The sequence below is a fragment of the Mandrillus leucophaeus genome, unplaced genomic scaffold (assembly GCF_000951045.1).
Source record: "Mandrillus leucophaeus isolate KB7577 unplaced genomic scaffold, Mleu.le_1.0 Scaffold186, whole genome shotgun sequence".
Taxonomy (NCBI): Eukaryota; Metazoa; Chordata; class Mammalia; order Primates; family Cercopithecidae; genus Mandrillus; species Mandrillus leucophaeus.
In genome coordinates, this window is record NW_012101876.1 from 2,680,357 (window position 1) to 2,703,353 (window position 22,997).

A 22,997-nucleotide genomic window follows, 5' to 3' on the forward strand; every position below is an offset into this window, starting at 1 on the left:
CCCGCCCTGCCAGCCTCTCTTCTGGCGCTCTCCCCGTGGCTCTGTAAGATGGCGGCGGGCCTGCTGAGGGACTTGCCTCCTTAGACTCGGAGCGTCGGAGGTTCCTTAGGAAGTTGTTCCCTCCCGGTCTCTGTACGGGGTGGGGTTTGTGGGGGCCTCAGCGTGGGGTGTGTGAGGCGTCCTGAAGGCAGGGCCCGCTAGCTAAGGGGGGGCTGGGCCGGAAGTGCTTCTGGTCTCCTCTCACCTGTCAGCTGCTGGGGACTTGCTGATGGCAGCTCCCTCGTGCGGCGGCGACAGGCACAAAAGCTCGCCTGACGCCATCTTTGTGGCGCGAGGTCGGTTTCAGTAGTTACCATTGAGAATTTTAGAATTTTTGAACTCTGGGCACAGTTTTTTTCCCTCTCGATAAACAGGAATCTTTGACAAAATGTCCATTTGGTAGATAGTGTTGGGTGTGCGTTTCTGTGAGTTTGGTAAATGCCTAGCGTTGGTTCAGCGCCATCACAAGATGCGGCTCTGAACACGGTGACCAGCCACTGAGTCACGAACGCGAGTATTACATGCTATGTGTGTGTCTGCATTGATAATTCTCAGTCTCTTCATTTTTAGAGATAAAGGGAGGAAATTTATACACAGTTTTTATTACCATGTATAAACATTAAAATAAAAAGATTATGTGTAATTGTACAACATGTAGTTATCCATGCTAATAAAAATTAATTACCTTGAGTTATAAGTAATTATTTATTATAATACTTTTCATTTTTAGAGATAAAGGAATCCTAATAGTTACATTGGATTTTTTTCTGATTATGAAAGTAGCCTATTTACTCATTTGAAAACAATCACTGTAAGAAAATAGCAGTCTGTCTTAATCGTGACACTTATAGCCGTTAAATTTTGATACATGTATGCCCTTCCAGATTATTTTTATGCTTATATTGCATATAAATGGACCAACTTTTGCAAGGGTTACACCGTGCTGCATAATAGTATTTTACAACTTGCATCTTTCAATTGATGTGGGCATTATTCTGAAGATAATTTTAATTTTCAGTATATGTTTAAAATTATACCATCATTTTACCGAATTCCATTATGATGAATACCTTTTCAGTATTAATACTATCAGGCTGGGCGCAGTGGCTCACGCCTGTAATCTCTTTAGGAGGCTGAGGCGGGTGGATCACTTGAGGAGGTCAGGAGTTCGAGACCAGCTTGGCTAACATGGTGAAACCCCGTCTCTACTAAAAAAGATTAGCTGGGCGTGGTGGTGCACACTTGTAATCCCAGCTACTCGGGAGACTGAGGCAGAAGAATCACTTGAACCTGGGAGGCGGGTTGCAGTGAGCTAAGATCGTGCCACTGCACTCCAGCCTAGGAAACAAAGAGGGGAGGCTCAGTCTGGGGGAAAAAAAAAAAAATGCTCTGAATATCCTTGTGTAAATATCTTGGCACGCTTGTATTATTAATTCCTTGAGATGAATTGCTGTAAGTGGAATTGCTGGGTGAAAGCGTTTTGCCCCTTTGGTAACAATTTTAAGTTACTCCCCTCATTAGTATAGTGATGAGTATCCCCGCCTATCAAACAATGATACACCTTTTCCAAGCTACTCTTGGTAAAGCATGTATCAGTATTTTCCCACTGATGGTGTGGACAGTGATCTCTTTTTCACACCCTTCCCGATGAAAGGTGTTAGGATTTTTTTAAATCGTCAACCTAAGAGCTGGAAAATATTTTACTATGTTGATGTGCACTTTTTGAAATCATCGATGAAGTTGATCATTGATCATTAGCTTTTTAAATTTCCTTTTTAATTTTGTATTTATTCATAAAAACTGTATTAATGTTCACCTTTGTCATACGTAGTGGAAAAAATATGTAGTATTAATAAGGAGGTGCCCTTATTCCTAATTTCAATGGAAATGACTCTAGTATTTCACTTTAAGCTTAATGATAGGGCAAAATTAGATTGATAGAAAATAAGATACCTCTATTTCTGTTTTACTTGGATTTTTAAATAATTTTAAAATGAATGCTGCATTTTATCAAATGCTTTTTCAATGGCGAATTAAAGTAACAATATCCTATGAAATATTCTTGCATTCCCAGTGTAAACTATATATACTGCTGGAATTTTGCATTTGTGTTGAGGGCAGGGATGGCTCATCTTGATGAGGCTTTGTTACTTATATACTGTTAGCTTTGTAAAATGCGTTGAGAAATATTTTTTTCCTCTTTGAAAATTGAAGAAAAGTGTTTGAATTTCTTAATCTCTTCTTCTGTCTTCTATCTTTATTTCCGGTGTCTGGTGTGTGTGTGCACCTCTCTCTGACACACACACATATACCCAAGTTATCTATTTCTTTACAAGTTGAAAGAATTCCCAGGGAAACTGAGCCAGGTATCATTGGGTGTTCTTTCTCAAGATTGTTTTGTAAACATTTAAATTTCTCTACAAGTTTATCACGTCGTTGATTTCCAAATTTATTCCTATCGAGTTTATGCATAGCATTGTTTTATAATCTGTGGTCATAACCCATTTCTCAGGTTTCATATATCTTTTTGCTTTCTTGCTTTTCCTTGCTTAGTTTTGCCAGGATTGTTTATTGCTTGAATTTCATCCTTCCCACCTCCAGCTCCCCAAGACTCTTCTCTTGGATTTAAAGTTTTGATTCTGATTTTCGTGTCATATTTTCTTAATTTTAGCATTCTGTTTATTCTCTTCTTTCTATTGGTGTGAATGTAACTTTGATAACTACAAATTATAGCCTTTTTCCTGGTCAGTTTATATAAATCTCAATTTGCTTACATGTTCACATAGTAATTGAATTAGATAATACAGTCAAAGACGCTGACATCCCAGGAGTTCAAATAATTTTTTCCAGTTTTTAGCTGTCTTTGTCACTTCGTTGTCCAAATATAACAAGGAATATGTTTGATATAAATAACAATGACAGTTGTGTATATGATGGTCTTGAAGCTCACCCCTGTTAACTGTTCCAGCATTTCTCATTTCAAAATTCACCAACTCACTTGAAGGTATGATTAAGAAAATTACTTCTTTAATGCAGTTTGGTTTCAGGATGCTATTGACAGTTACGATGATATTTTCTTTAAAATTAAGCTTTTGCTTATCCTAAGCATTCATTTATATTTTTGGCCATAGTTTCACCAAACGTTGTCTATTGATTGTGGATTTTTATATGTACACTTTAATTATGTGTAAATACAGTAGGAATTTAACAATCCCTGCTAATCAAGCCATGGTAAAAATGAAGTACATTGCTTACTTTGTTAGCTTTGAGCGCCACCTGCTGGCTGAGGACTAGGACATGATGATGTCTCCTTAATTTAAGACGTTATTACACTGTTAAAATGATTCAATGAATTTTGTATTTACGATTCCAGTTAAGCAGGCAGCCAGTTTGTAAGATCCAAGCCAAAGTCAGACTTCCTATAATGTCAAATGCCTCTTTTACTCTTTTTGAAACTACTGTCGTCTCCAAGTATCCGTTTTACTCTTGTATCGAGTATGAGAATTAGACACCAGAGATCTTTTCCAACCATTCATTTTCAAGCAAGGAAACTGAGGTCCTGAAAAGACTTACTTTACTGAACAGTGGAAATCAGGTCCTTCCCAAACAATAATTTTCCTCTTCAATTCTTGTGGGACTGTCACAAGGTTTCTTAACCACACCCTATTCAAATTTTGGACCAAATAATTCCTTGTTGTAGGAAGTTGTCTTTGCATTGTAGGATGTGCAGTAGTATCCCTGGCCTTCAGCCCGTCAGATGCCAGGAATACACCTCAGGTGTGACAGCCAATCTCTCAACATTGTTAAATGCCCCGGGGCTCAAAAATCTTCCCCAGTTGAGAATCAGTGCATTATCATCAGTTCTTATAATCTGACAGTTTTCTGCCAGATGTTACACTTCTAGATTAAAATACATCCAAACTATGGTGCAGAGACAATACTGTATATATAGCTTGTTTATAACAAAATATATATATCCAAAGTTCATCCACAAATCAAGGGGGAATTGAAAAGGAGAAAAGAAACTACAAGAATTTCAGAATTTATTTTGTTTTGTTTTATTCTGTTTGGGATTTCTGAATGAGCTGAGAAGGGATTGGTGAATTGTCTATAGGAAGGGGAAATCTCATCAAGTTCCTTATAGTTTAAGATATGCAGCTTAATGTCATTTAGAAAAACGATAACGTAAGACATTTTTAGAAAGGAAAAACTTCAGAAATAGTTTTTAAATTTTTCTTCCACATCATTGTCACGAAATACCACTATTAAAGGAAAGAATTGGGAATTACTTAGTTACAAACCCAAAATAGCAAGTATAAGCGCAAATAGAGAAAAGCAATAAACTCAGCTTTAATTGATTTGACAACTTAGATTTCATCTCTAGTAAAGCTGTGTAGAATCAGTAACTTCTAGCGTCTAATTAACAAAGCAGGAAGTCTACTTTCTTACTAATTCCTATAAAATTACTGTGCCTTTCAAAAAGATATACAGTTGTGCTCTTTTGTCTTTTGTTTTCTTTCAAACAGGTATGTGTGGAATAGCTTTCTCTTTTGCAGCCTTTTGTAGTTACCTTTTGTAGTCAACGGGCACTTCACCAATGATTTTTAAATTAATAATGATTCATAGTTTCCTGATGTTTCAATTAGTTATTAATTAAAAGTATCTTCAAAATAAGTCAGCTAAAATAGTAAAGCCAAAAAAGAAACTTGAAAAAAAATCTACTGAAAATAAATTTAAATAACAGGATACTAACTTACATTGGCATACCACTTTATACTTTACGAAATGAATTCACAGATGTTATCTCATTTCATTCTCAAAGCAATTTGCCCAGAGATACACAGCTGGCAAGTAAGTGGCCTATAACCACTTACCTGTAAGGGACATAAACCTAGTTCTCCTGACTAAATTAATTTTTGTTCCACTATGTTATATTGTTTCTCCGACATACATATTACTTACAAATTCTACTTGAGAAAATTTTACATTAGCCTTAGAGTCTACAGCGGAAAGAATAAAGACAGTTCAGATCAAAATCCAGAAAAATAATGAGTTATATGTATGTGTTTCTTTATCTGAAAATAAAGATGGTATCATTTATATCTGCCTACTGTGAAAATTAGAATTATCAGTGGGACTGATTTGGTGTTACTGAGGAAGAAAAATGTTATTTCAAAAGATGCTTTGAACACCCTAGCATTAGGGATGAGGATTATAACCCTTTTTTTAGAAGGAGCTATGACATGTGAGCAAATAATGTTTCCATGATTCGTTCCTAAAGTAAAGCAGGCATGCTAACACAGGGAGTGCTAAAATTGTAAAAATTCATGTTATTTTGGTGAAAAAGGCGAAGCAAGACAAATTGGTTTAAAACTTTGAGGCTTATTTTCTTTTTGCTGTGGCTTTTTAGAGGTTTTTTTTTTTTTAAGATTTGTCGTCCTTTTTATTAGTGTACTCAGTAAAATGAAAAGTTGTTTATGAATATAGAACAGGATGATTTTAATGTTAATTTTTACAAATCTGAACTTTCTGATTTTGAGGTTTTTTAAAACTAATTCACATAGTATTTTCACAAATAACTAAGTATTCTTCCACAGCATTGTACAAGACTTGGTAATGAGCAGTACTGGGTTTAAGAAAGTACTGTATCCTGGTTGGGCGCCGTGGCTCATGCCTGTAATTCCAGCACTTCGGGTGGCCAAGTCGGGTGGATCACCTGAGGTCGTGAGTTGGAGACCAGCCTGGCCAACGTGGAGAAACCCCATCTCTACTAAAGATATGAAATTAGCCGGGTGTGTTGTCAGGCACTGGTAATCCCAGCTACTCGGGAGGCTGAGGCAAGAGAATCGCTTGAACCCGGGAGGTGGAGGTTGCAGTGAGCCGAGATCACGCCATTGCACTCCAGGCTGGGTGACAAGGGTGAGACTCTGTCTCAAAAAAAAAGAAAGCACTATATCCTTTTGTTAAAATTCAATGCTAATCTACTCTGATGAGTTTAAATCCTGAGCCTGAACTAACTTACAAATGAAAGTAATTTATATAAAATACTTTATACTTAGAAAACAAAAGTTATATTTCACATTATGTATGGGTTTTTCCTGTATATCTAATTATGATGTCTACTTTCCAAATTACAGTCTGCTGCAAATCCTGAAACTCCAAACTCAACCATCTCCAGAGAAGCCAGCACCCAGTCCTCATCAGCTGCAACCAGCCAAGGCTATGTTTTACCAGAAGGCAAAATCATGCCAAACACTGTTTTTGTTGGAGGAATTGATGTTAGGGTATTGTATTCATACCTCATTTTTATGTTACAATACATTATGAATAATGGGATTTGGGCCCTGTTACAAACTTAAGGTTTTTTTGTACTTCATGGAGGTTTAGAATTGGTTTTATGTTTGTCCCATAGCTACTAAAAATATCTTTGACAAAGAGCTACTGGTCATTTGGGGACAAAAGGGGGAGAAATTTTCACATCATCAAACTTTTTAATAAAATTGAAATTTTTGAATGCTGAGTTTTTACTCTTGAAGTTCAATTCTTTTCCATAGATGGATGAAACTGAGATTAGAAGCTTCTTTGCTAGATATGGTTCAGTGAAAGAAGTGAAGATAATCACTGATCGAACTGGTGTGTCCAAAGGGTGAGTAATTTTAGCAAAAATATCTGAACTCTAGCCACGTATAGAGTATCAGAGAAGACTTCAAAACTGGTATTCTGATGCTTACATAAATGAAATTTGTTGCTGTGTTAATTTCTTTCATGTAGAGGGTAAAAGTTTACTGCCAGTTCTTTAATCATTTTTCTGTTTGTTTTTTAATATCTTCAATCTTCATTTCATACAAATGGAATCAGTTTTCTCAAAGAATTGTTTTCTTCATACATTGCACGGTATCTTAAATTTTAACCACCTTGTCTTAGTAAGTTAAATTCAGGTTCACAGATACGAATTACTTGTCAATCAATAAAGTTTTCACACTAATCTTAGCACATTTTGACATAGTTCAGATTAAGAAAAAGCAGTATTTGTAGAGGATCTATCATGTACATCTTAACAAATACCGTAGTATATTATTCATCTTTTAGTCATCACTTCTGTATATTGTAGAAGTTCTGAACCATGTACTGTATGATGGTGATTTTATACTTCATTTATCTGCCTTTATAGCTATGGATTTGTTTCATTTTTTAATGACGTGGATGTGCAGAAGATAGTAGAAGTAAGTAATCTAATAGAAAAATATCATTTGTTTTATTGATACAGTGTTTAGTGTTGAGTGATATACTCAGTCTTGTATAAAATTTGGAAGAAGATACACTTTCTGTTTAAAATCCAAACTTAGAGGAATCTCACATGATATGTTAGAACCTGTTTATTTTTGACTGGGCACCTAGTTTCATGAACTACAGATGGGAAGGGTTGGAGACAGGGCAGGGTGATGAAAAGTTTTTGATCAACTTTCACTTGATGCCTCTTGACACTGATAGAGAAGTAAGGGAGGTAGCTTCATGATGACAAATTTTAATTTGGTGTGTAGTTATCACTGATCTTCTATGATAATAGGAACTTTAGAAGACTTTAGGTGTTCACCCAAGTCTTGGAAGTAAAGACTTGAAAATTGATTCTAGTTCTGTTACTGTTTTATTTTCAGTCACAGATAAATTTCCATGGTAAAAAGCTGAAGCTGGGCCCTGCAATCAGGAAACAAAATTTATGTGAGTACAAAGAGAAATTGTTCTTGTTGACACATGTAGCTTTTCTAAGAACTAAAAGTAGGCTTTTTATTTTTGCTTTTTAAAAAGGTGCTTATCATGTGCAGCCACGTCCTTTGGTTTTTAATCATCCTCCTCCACCACAGTTTCAGAATGTCTGGACTAATCCAAACACTGAAACTTACATGCAGCCCCCAACCACGATGAATCCTATAACTCAGTATGTTCAGGTAAGAATTGCTTATGTTCCTATTCTCTTGTTTATTGTAGTCATTTTACCCTCTGGAATTATATCCAGTTTCCATATAAGTGATAATAGCATCCCTGTTTGAATACTTTGAGTAATGGGAAATTTATTTTGTTAGAAATTTCTAAGTGTTGTTCTTGATATGAGCTAAAGATCTGCTGTATACTTTGTCTTTATCTTAGAAATGACCTCTGTAGACCCATGAAGAAATCTCTTCCTTTTTCCCCCCATGTAGCTAGTTTCCTGAAGTATTTGAAAGCAGCTCTCGTTATGTGTCTGTCTACTTTATTTTTCTCTAAGGTTAGCAAATCATCTAGCTATTCTTTTATTTGCAATGGTTTCCGGATGCCACCTCATATAAATTGCTGACTTCTGGATATATTCTGGTTCTGGAATGGGTAGATTTCTGATGTGTTTTACTATATAAATCCTGTGAGTTTCTGGCATATAATTTCTCTGATCCTGGTTACTTTGATATTTAAAGTAGGATTTGACATGCTATCACTTATTGATGATAAATAACATTTATTTTCTTCTTAGTTCATGTTACTTATGTCTTAGTTTAAAAGACATTTTCTTTGCTGGAAAATAATAGTGAGATAGTTCTTCAGTGGCTCTTATTCATTGACATTTTCCGTGTACTTGAAATGTGTAGGGTATACCTTTTCTTCTTTCTCCTTCTGTGAACAATGGCTAGAAAAAAAAAGCCCTATTTGTTTCTAACATTTACTGTGAGCCATTACTGAATCTGGGTGTATTCATGTATGCTGCCACCTATATGTTTTCAATCAATAACTATTTATTGAAAAATATAAGACATTATACTGTCTCGTCCAGTTTTGGATTATATACAGCTCTTAGGTTTTCGAAATTAAGTACAGAAAAAGCCATAACTGTAGGAAGACTACATATTACCCTGTAATACTGTCAAATACAAAACTGTCTAGAAGTATTTTAACAAAGAAATAGCGAATGTATTAATTTAACTTGCATTGAAATCTGTCTTAATAGAGCCTTATCATCAGTGTAAGAAATAACATCTGGGTGGGATTATACACAGTATAAATAAGATAAACTTTGCCTGGTGAAATAGTCACTTCTTTTGTCATTTGTTCCCCCTCCCCACCCAAAGGGTAACACTTGACAGATAATATTTCTTTCTTCATAAAGTCAGTCGTTTAGAATTCTGCATTATTGTATATGGAAAAATAATATTTTAAAAGTTTTCATATTTTTGTTACGTTGGGAATATTTCTTTCTAATTTAAAAAAAAGTTTTATCTTATTCATTCTTTCTGTAAACTTTATTTTCAGGCATATCCTACTTACCCAAATTCACCCGTTCAGGTCATCACTGGATATCAGTTGCCTGTATATAATTATCAGGTAATTTAGGAGGGAGTAAAATGATTTACTTTCAGATTTTGTTGAGGCCTTTAACTTGTTTATACAAATTGACTGAATAGTTTGTCATTTTAAACTAGTGAAATGTACCTAAAATTTAAGAAAAAAATTAGTCTAGAATTAAGACCTCTGTATTATTTAGAAGTAATGGAATAATGTTTTGACAGGAATATACTTAGCAGTAACTTTACAACAGTTTTATGAGATTCGGTGTCCCCTTCTGTATTTCAGCATGTATTTTTTCATTTTTGCTGTCAAATAGCTGAAACAGCCAGACTGACTTTCATCAATTTTTTAGGGAGCTAGAGTGAAATAAATTATCCAATTCTTAGAGCACATAATTCAAATTCTATTTCTATTTTAGCTGGCTGCTTCACAGTAATAGTTCTGTGAGTCTCTTTACATAGATACGACTGTATATATAACCCATAATCATATCTATGGTAATAAATTCAAGCAACTAATATCTCTGAGATTTCCACAACGCCAACTCCCGAAAATTGGGGAAAAGGTGAGGTTTTACATAATAGAAGTAACAACAAGAACATCAGGGATTAGAAACATAAAGTACTTCTTTTTTTCCATTCTGTTTCCTATAACAACAAAGGAGCCAGCATGAAAAGTACTTCAATATTGTTTTCTCATGTGTTTTTGAAAATGTGTAGGAATATTTGAATAATTTTGACTTCCTTTTTTTTTTTTTTAAGATTCCGCCACAGTGGCCTGTTGGGGAGCAAAGGAGCTATGTTGTACCTCCGGTAAAGTGAATTACCGAAACATATAATTCCTGTTCTTTATTTTATTTTATTTTTTGTTTATATTTCTTGATTTTTTCCCATGTCATATATGCCTATATTTTTAAATAGTTCTTTATATTAATGTGTTACATTTTGTTACTTTTTAACCCAATTAGAAACTCCCATGGGAGCAGCAGTGCCTTTTTCTCTCAGGTTTTTGTGTGCTTAAGCAATGACTGGTCTAGATAATGATAAGTGTTCAGTTACTTGTTGATAGACTATGTAATTCAAGAAAGATAGTATTAATGTGGATTTAGAATTAGCATGTATCTGCCTAGAATCTGCCTCTGGCTTTACCAGCCATAAAAAAAATTGTTGAAGAGGAACAGAAATATTTTGCTGTTAATTACTGTTAAATAAGAATAGGAATAAAACAAGAGTATTACATCTAAAACACCCAAGCTACTGTCTTTCATCAGTTTGAAGGATATAGTAAGTGTTAACATTCTCAAACATTTCCTTACTACATTAGTTTCTTAGAGTCCTTGTGCTTCTGATTATCTTGATACTTAGAAGACATTTTAAAACAGAAGACTGCCTTACTGTATTTCAACTGTTGATTTAAAACAAAGTTTCTGAAATAATGTAATTGATTTTTAACACAACCTACATTGAAACTTTGGATACCAGCTCACCTTTTTGAAGAATAAGTGGCTTTTAAACATATCTGTGTATCTGTTTAATTACACTTTCATTATTTTAAATATAGGCTTATTCACCTGTTAACTACCACTGTAATGAAGTTGATCCAGGAGCTGAAGTTGTGCCAAATGAATGCTCAGTTCATGAAGCTACTCCACCCTCTGGAAATGGCCCACAAAAGGCAAACATCGAATTTTGTTTATATATATTTCATATTTATTTTTTCTAGTTTTAATAATGGTTTTTTGAGAAGCAAGCATTTTTGCCAGAATTTAAAGATGGGAGCCATAAATTATAGAGCTTAAATAATTGACTATTATTCAGCAGTTAAAAGTGGGTGAAATTTCAGATACCCCAAATTTTCAATGTATACATAAAATTTCTGATTCAGCAGTCCTTTTCTATATTCCAGTTCCACTAATTTTTAAAAACCATACTTCAATAAATGTTATATTAATATGATTTGGCAGAATGTTATGGGAGGGTTTCCTCAAGAATTCTACTCTTCAAAAGAGGAATTAGTACGAATTATATATACCTTTTCTTTTACGACAGTTTTGATATTTACTTAAACAGTGAAACACATTACTTGTGGCATTCTCTATATAACGTTATATGGCAGTAGTTCCCAACAGTGGTGAAGTTAGTAGTAATTATTCAAATATTGAATTAGGCAGGGTTGTTTCTTTTTATCAATAGAGCAAATTTCTATAATACTATCACTCTTGAATCATATATGTAAATGAGTGGGAATGTGGAAGTAGTTGATGTGCTGGTAATATGTATAACACTCGAAGAAGTCCCGTTGGAGTGTGAATTCCTTGATTTGATACTCGATTTTAAAATGCAAATAAATATTAAAATAGCTTACAGTATAATTGTCAGGTTTTCTCCTTAGTATTTTTTCTTGAAACATTGGAGTTCACTTAGGGATTTAACAAATTCAGCTTTTTAAACCAGTATTCTGTCACTGAGGTTCTAAAATCTTTGATTGTCAGAAAACTTGCATACTGAGTGATACGTGGTAAGAATTATGAATCACATTTTTATGAATTCCTTTTTTTTTTTTTTTTTTTTTTTTTTTTGCGAGACATAGTCTCGCTGTTTTCCCCAGGCTGGAGTGCAGTGGTGTGATCTTGGCTTACTGCAACTTCCGCCTCCTGGGTTCAAGCAATTCTCCCTGCCTCAGCCTCCTGAGTAGCTGGGATTACAGGCGCCTGCCACCACACCCAGTTAATTTTTGTATTTTTTTTTTTTAGTAGAGGCAGGGTTTTGCCATGTTAGGCTGATCTTGAACTCTTGACCTCAGGTGATTCTCCTGTGTTGGCCTCCCAAAGTGCTGGGATTACAGGGATGAGCCACCACTTCCAGCCTCTTCTAGCGTTTTTGCATTTCTTTAGAAATAAAGTAATATGTTCATTAAACCATCAAAAAAAAAAAAAAAAAAACCCTTATTCAGAGTGAGTGAAAGAGAATCGTCTTTACATTACTGAAAACTTCTGTGTTTCAGAAATCTGTGGACCGAAGCATACAAACAGTGGTATCTTGTCTGTTTAATCCAGAGAACAGACTGAGAAACACTGTTGTTACTCAAGATGACTACTTCAAGGTATGAAAAGAACAGTATGCATAATTTAAAAGCACACTTGTTAGATTTAAAGTATCTGTTTTCCTTGTGGTATACGTATTTTGAGATTTCTTAAGAGCGTTTAATTGAACTGTTGGCATTTGACTATAACACAGTAAACCAGAGTGGGTTTTACCTGGCAGTGTATTTTCTGCACTCGAACCCTGATACAGTGTAGTTACCTTTAGGGAAGAATCCTTCAGCAGAAATTTGCAATTGAAAGGGTTTACCAGAGAAGAGAGTTAGTTTACTGGCTTGACCAAATAGTAAAAGAAAATTTTAGATACAGAAAGCAGATCTTGGCTGGGTGCAGTGGCTCACACCTGTAATCCCAGCACTTTTGGGGGCTGAGGTGGGTGGATTGCTTGAGCTCAGGAGTTCGAGACCACCCTGGGCAACATGGCAAAACCCTGTATCTACAAAAAATACAAAAATTAGCCAGTTGTGGTGTTGCATACCTGTAGTCCCAACTACTCCAGAGGAGGCTGAGGTAGGAGGATTGCTTGAGCCTGGGAAGTTGAGTCTGCATTGAGCCATGATTGTGCCACTGTACTCCAGCCTGGGCAACAGAGTGAGACCCTGGGCAACAGAGTGAGACCTTGTCTCAAAAAAATAAAAATAAAAAAATACATGCATATTGGATTAAAGAGAAGAAAAATTGTTTAGTCAGAAGATACACTTGAACAGTGTGAAGGGAGAAAAGGGGTAAAGTGAAGCAGTAAAATGTTGAATGGAAAGAAGTGGAGGTTGATTGAAACAGTTGGTGAAGTGGAAGAGAATGTGGGTAGTTGAATTCCAGAAAGATCTGATTTCTGATCCTGCCTTCTATCCATGTTGTATAGATAAATCTTATTAAGACTTCAGTTTTTACAAGTCTAAAATGAGAAGGTACAGAACTAAAGGTTTCTGGGTCCCTGTAGTTCTAAGTCTGTGAATAGGAAAAATAACTAATTTCGTCAGTCCAATGGGAGAGAAATATTATGGTTAGTAAAGGGAAGGTGTTTTTTAAATAATAGGTTTATTGAAATATATAATTGAAATACCAGTAATACAATTTACCTATTTAAAGTTTGCATTTCACTGTTTTTTGATGTATTCAAAGTTGTGTAACCATGACCACAATCAATTTTAGAATACTAAATCACCCCAAAAATCACCCCCCTACCTTAGCAGTCACCTGCCATTTTCCCCCATCCTGTGCAGCCCTAGGCAACCACTAATTTACTTTCTCTAAGGATTTTCCTGTCCTGGACATTTCGTGTATATGGAATCATACATAATGTGGCCTTTTGTGACTGGCTTTTTTCACTCAACATATAATGTTTTCAAGGCTCATCAGTATTCTAGCACGCATCAGAACTTCATTTCTTTTTATTTATGGCTATTACCTCATTCTGTTCATCTGTTAAAGACATTTGGATTATTTCCTCTTTTTAACTATTAGAAATAATGCTGTGAACATTCATGAACAAGTTACTATGTAAACATATGTTCTTATTTCTCTTGCGTATATACTTCGGAATGGAATTGCTAAGTCATGTTTAACCTTTAGTGGAACTGCCAGAATTTGTCAAAACTGGCTACACACTTTACTTTCAAAAGGAAATGTTTAACCATCACTTTGTGTCTTAAAACAGAAAGTAGACCAGCTTTTTTTTCCATCTGTGAATGGATATAGGATGAAGCTTAAGCTTTTTTTAAAGGGTTATATTACGGATCTCCTGTATAATGTAGAAGAGTAGAGCCCATATTGCAGAATTAAGCTCTTAACATCTTCGTAACAGGGAGTAAACATACTTAAAGTTGACATTTGTTCTCTAGTTGCTTCATTCTACATAGTATAATTTAGAAAAGAAGGAACTGGAATCGTACATCAGCTTGCCTTGCCCAAAATTCTGGTGATTACATAGGTTTCTACAGTAGTACTTAAATGATTTTCAAAGCAGAAGGTAGTCTTGTGCTTTTTTTTTTTTTTTTTTTTTTGAGGTGACCTCACTTGGTCACCTAGACTGGAGTGCAGTGTCACAATCACAGCTTACTACAGCCTAAAACTCCTGCACGCAAGGGATCCTTCTGCCTCAGTCTCCCAAATAGTTAGGACTACAGACATGCACCACCATACTTGCTAGTTAAAAAGATTTTTTTTTTTAAGAGACAGAATCTTACTATATTGCCCCTGGCTGGTCTTGAAATCCTGGGCTCAAGTGATCCTCCTGCCTCAGCCTCCTAAAGTGCTGGGGTTAGAGGCGTGAACCACCATGCCCAGTCCAGAAAATAGTTTTTAAACTTGAGTTCTCACCTGGAATTAGAAAAAGACTCCCTTTAAACTCCCAGAGTTTTCTGCTTGTTTGGGAGAGGAATCAGAAGTTGGCATCCTGCAGTTGTCTGACATCTAGACCTATTTTGATTGACTGCGTGTTGTATTGCATATGAATGCATGAGGTATTTTGAATGTATTTACTATTTCCATAGCTAATTCCACTCTTCATTGTCTTAATTCTCTAGTCCTTTCATAATCTTGTTTCCTGCATGATCTCTGAAGATACATGTTGGTGACCAGTTTTCTAGATTTTAAGCTAAATAGGATATCACTCTTTTGACAGATTAGGTAACTTACGGAAGCCACTTTTATTTATATGACAATGAAACTGAAGTCCTAGAAAAAGGGCACAGTTACCTTTGTAGAAAATAAAATACTATTATGTTATTACTCATTTGCTCAGTCCCACTCCTCCTCTTAAGGCCTCTCACTTTTTTCTGTCTGCACATCTGTAGGCAACATAGAGTGATAAGAAAGTTTTGCATGTATTTTAAATATTTCTCTTCCCTTTCTAAAGAATGATACATCTTCACAGGTTAATGATACGTCTTTAAATGCCAAAACTTACATCTTTCAACCTAACAGGAAATTTCAGATTGGAGAGCTGTTCGCAAGCTGTGGTTCCTATTAGATGCAGTTCAGTTAGTGAAAGCAGTATTTTTTACAATTACATTTTCTACCAGCTGTCTTTGGGACATTACTGCAAAATTATTAAGAAGTACATAAAATTATATTGAGTCTAAGTCCTGTTATTTCTGAGTTTACTGGGATTTCTTTTTTTAAAATTGATTTCTTTTTTAACTAAACTGTTTAATAAAACTAGGCATCTCAGTACATATGTTATCCCTGTGTTCAAGAATGCTTCCCAAAAAGGATAATCTTTTTTCTCATTATTTTTAATGTTTAGACCCAAAACAAGTGGTTTAAGTTTTTGACAACTTTCAGATCTATAGTAGTAATCAGAAGTTTTCAGTAAAGTAAAAGGACTCTTTCTATCTTTTCCAGGATAAAAGAGTGCATCACTTTAGAAGAAGTCGGGCAATGCTTAAATCTGTTTGATCCTCCTGGCTATGTAGTTTCATGGGAAGTTGCTGGTTTTGAATATTAAGCTAAAAGTTTTCCACTATTATAGAAATTCTGAATTTTGGTAAATCATACTCAAACTTTCTGTATAAGTTGTATTATTAGACTCTCTAGTTTTATCTTAAATTGAAACTGTTCTTCATTAGATGTTTATTTAGAAACTGGTTCTGTGTTGAATATATAGTTGAAAGTAAAAAATAATTGAGACTGAAAGAAACTTTAAGATTTATCTGCAAGGATTTTTTAAAAATTAGCATTTTAAGTATTTAAAAGCAAATACTGATTTTCAAAAAAAAGTTTTTAAAACCCTATATTGAAAGGTCAGAATTTTGATAGTCTGAATACAAGCATTTCACTTCTCCAACAAGTACCTGTGAGCAGTACAGTATTTACAATATTGAGCTTTGCATTTATGATTTGTCTAGAAATTTACCACAAAAGCAGAATTTTTAAAACTGCATTTTTAATCAGTGGAACTCAATATATAGTTAACTTTATTGAAGTCGTCTTATCTAAACCCAGTAAAACAGATTCAAAGCAAACAGTCCAATCAGTGGGTCATACGTTTATTCAAAATATTTTATCTTTTATCTAGAATCCACATATATAAATCCTATTTGATAAGGGTAGTAATTAGGATAACTAAAATTCTGGGCCTAATTTTTTAAAGAATCCAAGACAAACTAAACTTTACTAGGTACATAAGCTTCTCAATGAGTCACCATTCGTCTTTTTTGTAAAAACTTTTTTCTTTGAAATGCTGAACTTGGCTGTTTGTCAAATTGTGCAAAATATTGGTATTAAAGAATGCTGCAACTTTTTTATGTCACTTAGAGGTTAATCAGAGTATCTGAAAGGAATTGTTTTTATAAAAACATTGGAATATTAGTTACTTGCTATAAATAGATTTAGTCTGTTATACTTCCTTTTGTAAAGTAAAATATGTCCAGAAGAGTCAAAGTAGGTAGTTTTGGTATTTCTAAACCACAAAAGTTGTTTAATAAGTACATCTCAAGAATGTGCTAGAGTTAAAAGTTAACGTTGTTTCTAGATTAGGTGGTGTCTTCATTTTACATTGTGACAAACAGCTAGAGCACCAGAGCCCTTTTGCTCTACCCGGTCTTTCTTTTCCAGCGTTTGTCACTTGTCTTTCAGAAGGTTTGCTTCTAGAACTGGTGATGTAAGGAATGGAAGTAGCTGTATGAGCAGAGCAGTTCAAGGGCCAAACCCTGGAACGGTAGCAATGGGATATAATACCTTTCTAAGGTAAATAGTTGTATCAGTATCATTTGATCTGCCACAGACATGAGTTTAAAGTGGCTTTCTGGCCTTTGTTTCAGTGGCTTCTTCCCTAAAATGTAGAGACTCTAACTTAATGTGTAGTTACTATGAGCCATATTACTAGTGCCCACTGGGGTCTATAATTCCTCAAAATTTTCATTCTGAATCTGAAGAAAAGAGTCTTTTAACTTTAGAATTCCCAAGAGGGCTTTATTACACCTCAGAAATTGAAAGCACCCTGAATTTGTCCATTTAAAAATTAACTCTAGTTTTTTTGGTGCTATAACATTGACACGTATCATTCTGTGATTAAATCTCCAGCTTATTATAAGTGATACCTATATTCTAAAGAGCTAATTCTAATTATTCCAATATGACCTTAAGGAAAAGTAAGGGAATAAATTTTTGTGTGTGTTAGAGTGAAGCATTTAAAAGAGTAAGGGTAAAAGAGATGAAGTCCTGAATCTTTCAAAATGGAAAATTAACTCTAAACTTAGAAATATGCTTCTACCTATTGCTGATACTGTCTTTGCATACATGAATAAAAATAAACTTTTTTTCTTCAAAAGTGTTTTTGGCTTTCTGATGTAATAATCTAAAATGGGGGGAGTTGGGAACTGTGTAACAAGGTTTAGATTCTTAAAATGTAAAAGTATCGAGTTCATTTTACTAATCTGGCAGAGTTCGCTCATAAAAGAAATTCAGGTACAAAGAGAAATTTAAGAGATGCATGAACAGCAGTGCTGAGTAGGAATGCTGACGAACACATCTGACTGTTGCTATCTCATGGCTAAGGTCCCTTTCAATTTGGACCCTATGAAATATTTTGTCTCCTGTACACTTTAGGCCTAATCTCGAGACCTTTTATTTAGGGATATTGCGGTTGCTTAATAGAGCTTAAATTTTTTGTATTGCATGTACTTCATATGGATGCAATAAAAAAAATCAATACTTCCCACCTCTTCTAGCTGTAGTTCTAGTACTCTCAGTTCTATAAGCTGAGCCCAGTGGAGGAAATTCTCCCCTCAGACACTACTATATTTCATCAGTAAGCTTACTGATTCATAACCAGAAACTTGACTGCAAGATTCTGCAGGATACCAGTGCTTTCTGCATCACCAAAGATTAAATTGTGATGTTTAGTGTCTAATAGGCTAAAAATTAGTAATTCTTAAATGTGCATATGTGTACATATGTATACATATGTGTGTATATATATGCATATATCTATGGTTACATATATACTATCTGTTATCCAGAATATTTGGTTATAGCACAAGCTGAGTAAGCTTGTAGTATTTTCAGACCCCAAAATTAGACTTACATATACCTTAAGATAGTTGCTTTACATCAGCTTATTATCTCAAGCATGTTTGTGGTTTAGTAGTAAATTCTTAACACAAAATCAAATCTTTAGAATTGAAAAATACCGTTCAGCACTTCTTTGTAAAAAGTTCAAGTTAATGGCAAAATCAAACAACTCTTAAAAAGGTGGATCACCTCCATAAGTATATTCTGCATGTTGTTTTTTTCTTTCTCTGAAATCAGATTACCTTTAATTCAAAATAACTTCAAAATTGATAGTACCCATCTTGCAAGGAAGTCGTTGACTTTTAAAAATTAATACACCACGGCAGTTCCCTCTAGTTGTAAAGCACCTCTGGCCCCTCTTCACTAAAATTCTCTTGGCTCTCTTTAAAGGTAAACTGGTAACAATGGGCTGCCACATTGCTTAATCGCCTTGCCTGTTTTCATTGCCGTCAATTGAGGGTAATAAAGAGCAGCAACGATAAGACAGCATGCCACTCTGCTTTCACAAAGATGGCAATAGAGAAGGTGGGGAAACATAAGGGAGAGAAAAGCAGCAGTATTTTCCATTGACCAAGTCTTGCAAATAGGGCCAGCTGTTGAGTATGATCATTTGGAATCCCTGAAACACTTCTTCTAGATGAGGATTGCTCCTGTACATATTTTGATAACTGTGTAATCTAGCCCTTCCCAACATTATGTGTCGTATGTCTCTCTGTGTGTAACTGATGGTTGTGAGCAATTCCTCACCACCCATCAAAGACTGAGTTTTCCATCTGTAGATAGTACATTTGGTAGTAGAAAACAATAGACATAAGAAGTTCAAACTATAAACAGGCGTTTTTGAATGCTCGTGCAAAATATTCAATCTGCATAGCAAAGAAATGATAGGTAATTCTACATTGCATTTAGAGTTAAAAACATCTGTCCAATATGGCTGTAGCTGTGGGCCAATCCCAAGAAAATGCAAAAAAATTGTCTCCTGGTACAGAAACTGAAACTACCACTGTACAATTAAACTCTGTGGTAGCTATATTTTACATTTTTAACTGGTCTGAAACAGTTTTCTAGTCGAGTCTCTAGTTCATGTTCCCAAGGCAAGGCTTTGTATGTTACGTGCACCTCCATTAAGGCTGCATGCCAGGAATGTGCCTTTTCCCACTAAAAATTTACAGATACCGGTTCACTGGGTCTTTAACAATAGAACAAATGCTTGCATGACTGGGATATTCAGGTCATGAAAGCTCTTTATAAATTTGAAGGAATAGTAACATTTCAAGCACTTGAGAAAGTTACAGGTTTTATAATCCTTAATTAGTTGTTTTTTACAGAAAACAAATCTAGCAAAAGTACACTAAGGCTCTCAGCACATCTATTGTCTTTGCCCAAAATAAAATGGATAGAGACACACCATTCTGGCTTAATCTTAGATGGAACTCTACTATAGAAGAAAGGCAGAGTTGATACTAATACAGCCAGGTCAGCTGTTAAAGTGGACATGTCCCCTCTGCCCTTGTACATTTGTTTAAAAATTTTGATATGACTCTCCCCACCTCCTCCTCCATACCCTCCATAAATCTGACTGGGCCAATGGAGAGAGGTAATTTAAAATGCAGAGGACATTTTCTCTTTTGTTTTTACCTATGCTGATTCCCTACCTAGTGTTGGAGTGGCTTTACTGTGTGAGTAAAATCTGAACAGTATTTAAGTAGTACACCTGCTATATGAGAAAAGTTTGACCCTGCACTTTTTTTTTTTTCCTGAACATGACTTGGTTGCTGCTCATCATTCTGGTTGGTGATGTGTCTGTCTGACAAAAAACCCATATGCTCACCGTCCAGAGTTGCATCCATGATTAGATTAGATCAGCCCGACATTTGATAGGGCAGGTTTTCTCCATGATGCCAATTTTACAGGGAAATCAAAGAGCATCAGAACTATCAGGGGTGTTTTTCAGAGATGCCAAATTGTGGGCCCCATTCTCAGATGCTCCTATTCTAATGCTCTGGATGGGCCTAGTAATCTGCGTTTTTAACATGTGTCCCAGGTGATTCTGACCTCTGTAGCACATACTTTGAGAAATACTGCCTCAGATGAGGATCTCTCATTATATCATCTCAAGCTACCCCTGGATTTAGGACAGAAACAGCCCTGTCAGGTTCATTATGACTTTCATAAAGGATTTCATTGGCTTAATTCACTGAATTCATCTTCCCCTGGCAAGCCTGTGCCCGGGAGTGCCAGTTGTCCATAGGCAAAAGTGACTCATGAATGGGCTGAAATGGATTGAATAAAAAGTCTGAAAACCAAGACTTGTGGCCAGAAATGAGTGATAGGATGGAGTGATTACAAAGGCAAAGCTGGATTCCAAGGCCTAGTGCAGGCAAGCCAAGGGTGAGGGAGTAGGCTCAAGTGGGAGGGGGCAGAGTGGATATCATTTTTTTTTTTTTTTTTTTTTTGATTTTTTTTTGGCATACTTAAACTCATCCGTGTTGACTGGGGGATTGTATTTATTTTCACTGCTTTTTAGTTGTATCAGTTGAATATTCTGTGGTTTATCATTTCCCTTGCTGGGGGACAATTGGATTTTGTTTTTCATTTTAAAATTTAAAACGTTTAAATTGTGTTGATTGGTTGATTGCTGTACAAACTATGCTGCTATGAACATTCTTAAATATCTCTGATCACTTAGGTACTAGAGTGTCATAATAAAGAGTGAACTTTAAATCCTAGCCCCAAATTCTTCCCGAGTAAGCTTGGACGAGCTCACTGAGCCTCGGTTTCCTGCTTTGTAAAACAACAATACTAGTATCTATAAGATTAGTATGAGATTAAATTGGGCAATACATCAATGTGGTTAGCTTCCCATCCACCAGTCTACCCAACTGCCTCCCACTCAAACCTACCTAAGTTTTCTCTAGCCTTTACATTTCAGTAACTAGAACTTCACAAGTGGTCTATGTACAGAACAGCCATGGTTTGGTGAATGGCTGTGTCCTGAAATGTCTTTTGTGTACCTTCTTTGGTAATGGGAAGAAGCTCATTATTCTAGGCTCTTCAGGATATGTTCTAGAATGGTTCCCTTTCTTCTTCTGCGAGGACCTTAAATGAGTAGAACACTAATAAATGAGTGAAATCATTGTACCTAGGCCAGTGTTCCCTAAGCACAATTTCTGTTTTTCCTTCATAAAATGCTGGAGGTGGCAGGCAGGATTTCATATCCCATTCTTCTCATCACATGCATACTCCCTGATATTTGTATAGGATTTTAGGGCTTTCAGAGCTACCTCACATATATAATTTCATTTGGTCTTCATCAACTCCTTTAAAGGGCTAGACGTGTCTAGGTTTTAGGTGTGATTTTCTTAAATTTATATACCCTGGGATTCAGATAAATAAGAACTTTACATGAGACTTTACATCTGGGTCATTGCTTTTTCTACTGTATCATAGATAGCAGACTCTACAAATCAAAAGACAAATATTTTTTATAAATACATAATTATATATATTTATGGGATACATGTGACAATTTGATATTTCCATACAATGTGTGGTGATCAAATCAGGTTAATTGGGATATCCGTCACCTCAAACATTTATCATTTCTTTGTGTGGGGAGCATTCCTAATCTACCTATTTGGAACTACACAATAAATTATTGTTAACTATAGTCACCCTATTGTGCTGTCAAACACTAGAACTTATTCCTTCTAACTGTATTTTTGTATCCAGTAAACAACCTCCCCTAATACCCACCCCTCAACCCCAACACTCACTCTCTATAGCCTCTGTTAACTAGTGTTCTACTCTTTACCAATTATTTTGGCTCCCACATATGAGTGAGAATAAAGACATTTATTTGTGTTTCCTTGCCTGGTTTATTTCATTTAACATAATGTTCTTGTTTCCATCCATGTTGTTGCAGATTACAGGATCTCATCCTTTTTTATGGTTCAGTAGTACTCCATTGTGTAGATGTACCACATTTTGTTTATCTATTCGTCTGTTGATGGATGGATACTTAGGTTGATTCCAAATCTTGGATATTGTGAGTAGTACTGCAATAAACATGAGAGTGCAGAGATCTCTTCAATATGCCATGGTGTTTTCGTTACTATAGCTTTGCAGTATATTTTGAATTTTGCTAGTGTGATGCCTTCAGCTTTATTCTTTTTGCTCAGGATTGCTTTGGCTACTTGGAGTCTTTTGTGGTTCCATAGAATTTTAGGATTTTTTTCCCTAATTTCTATGAAGAAGTCTTTGGCATTTTCACAGGGATTGCATGAAATCTGTAGATCACTTTTGGCAGAATGGTCATTTTAACAATATTAGTTCTTCTAATCCAGGACACTTTTTTGTGTCCTCTTCAATTTATTACATAAGTTTTTTATAGTTTTCCTTGTAGAGGTCTTTTACTTCATTGGTTAAATTTATTCCTACTTTATTTTTGTACCTATTATTATAAATGGATGTTTTCTTGATTATTTTTTCCTGCTGGCTTGTTGTTGTTACATAGAAATTCTACTGGTTT

General features: G+C 35.2%; 1 protein-coding gene across 1 annotated transcript in view; it reads left to right on the plus strand.

Moving 5' to 3' along the window:
* DAZL (deleted in azoospermia-like) overlaps positions 1-17,726 on the plus strand; it is a 60,217-nt gene extending 42,491 nt beyond the window's left edge. The window contains exons 2-11 of the mRNA XM_011977931.1: positions 6,177-6,323; positions 6,594-6,685; positions 7,211-7,262; positions 7,695-7,758; positions 7,846-7,985; positions 9,316-9,387; positions 10,113-10,163; positions 10,912-11,025; positions 12,355-12,453; positions 15,797-17,726. Coding sequence (XP_011833321.1) covers positions 6,177-6,323; positions 6,594-6,685; positions 7,211-7,262; positions 7,695-7,758; positions 7,846-7,985; positions 9,316-9,387; positions 10,113-10,163; positions 10,912-11,025; positions 12,355-12,453; positions 15,797-15,850 — 885 coding nt within the window. The 3' untranslated portion in view covers positions 15,851-17,726. The remainder of the gene's footprint in view (positions 1-6,176; positions 6,324-6,593; positions 6,686-7,210; positions 7,263-7,694; positions 7,759-7,845; positions 7,986-9,315; positions 9,388-10,112; positions 10,164-10,911; positions 11,026-12,354; positions 12,454-15,796) is intronic.
* Positions 17,727-22,997: the final 5,271 nt, after the last annotated feature.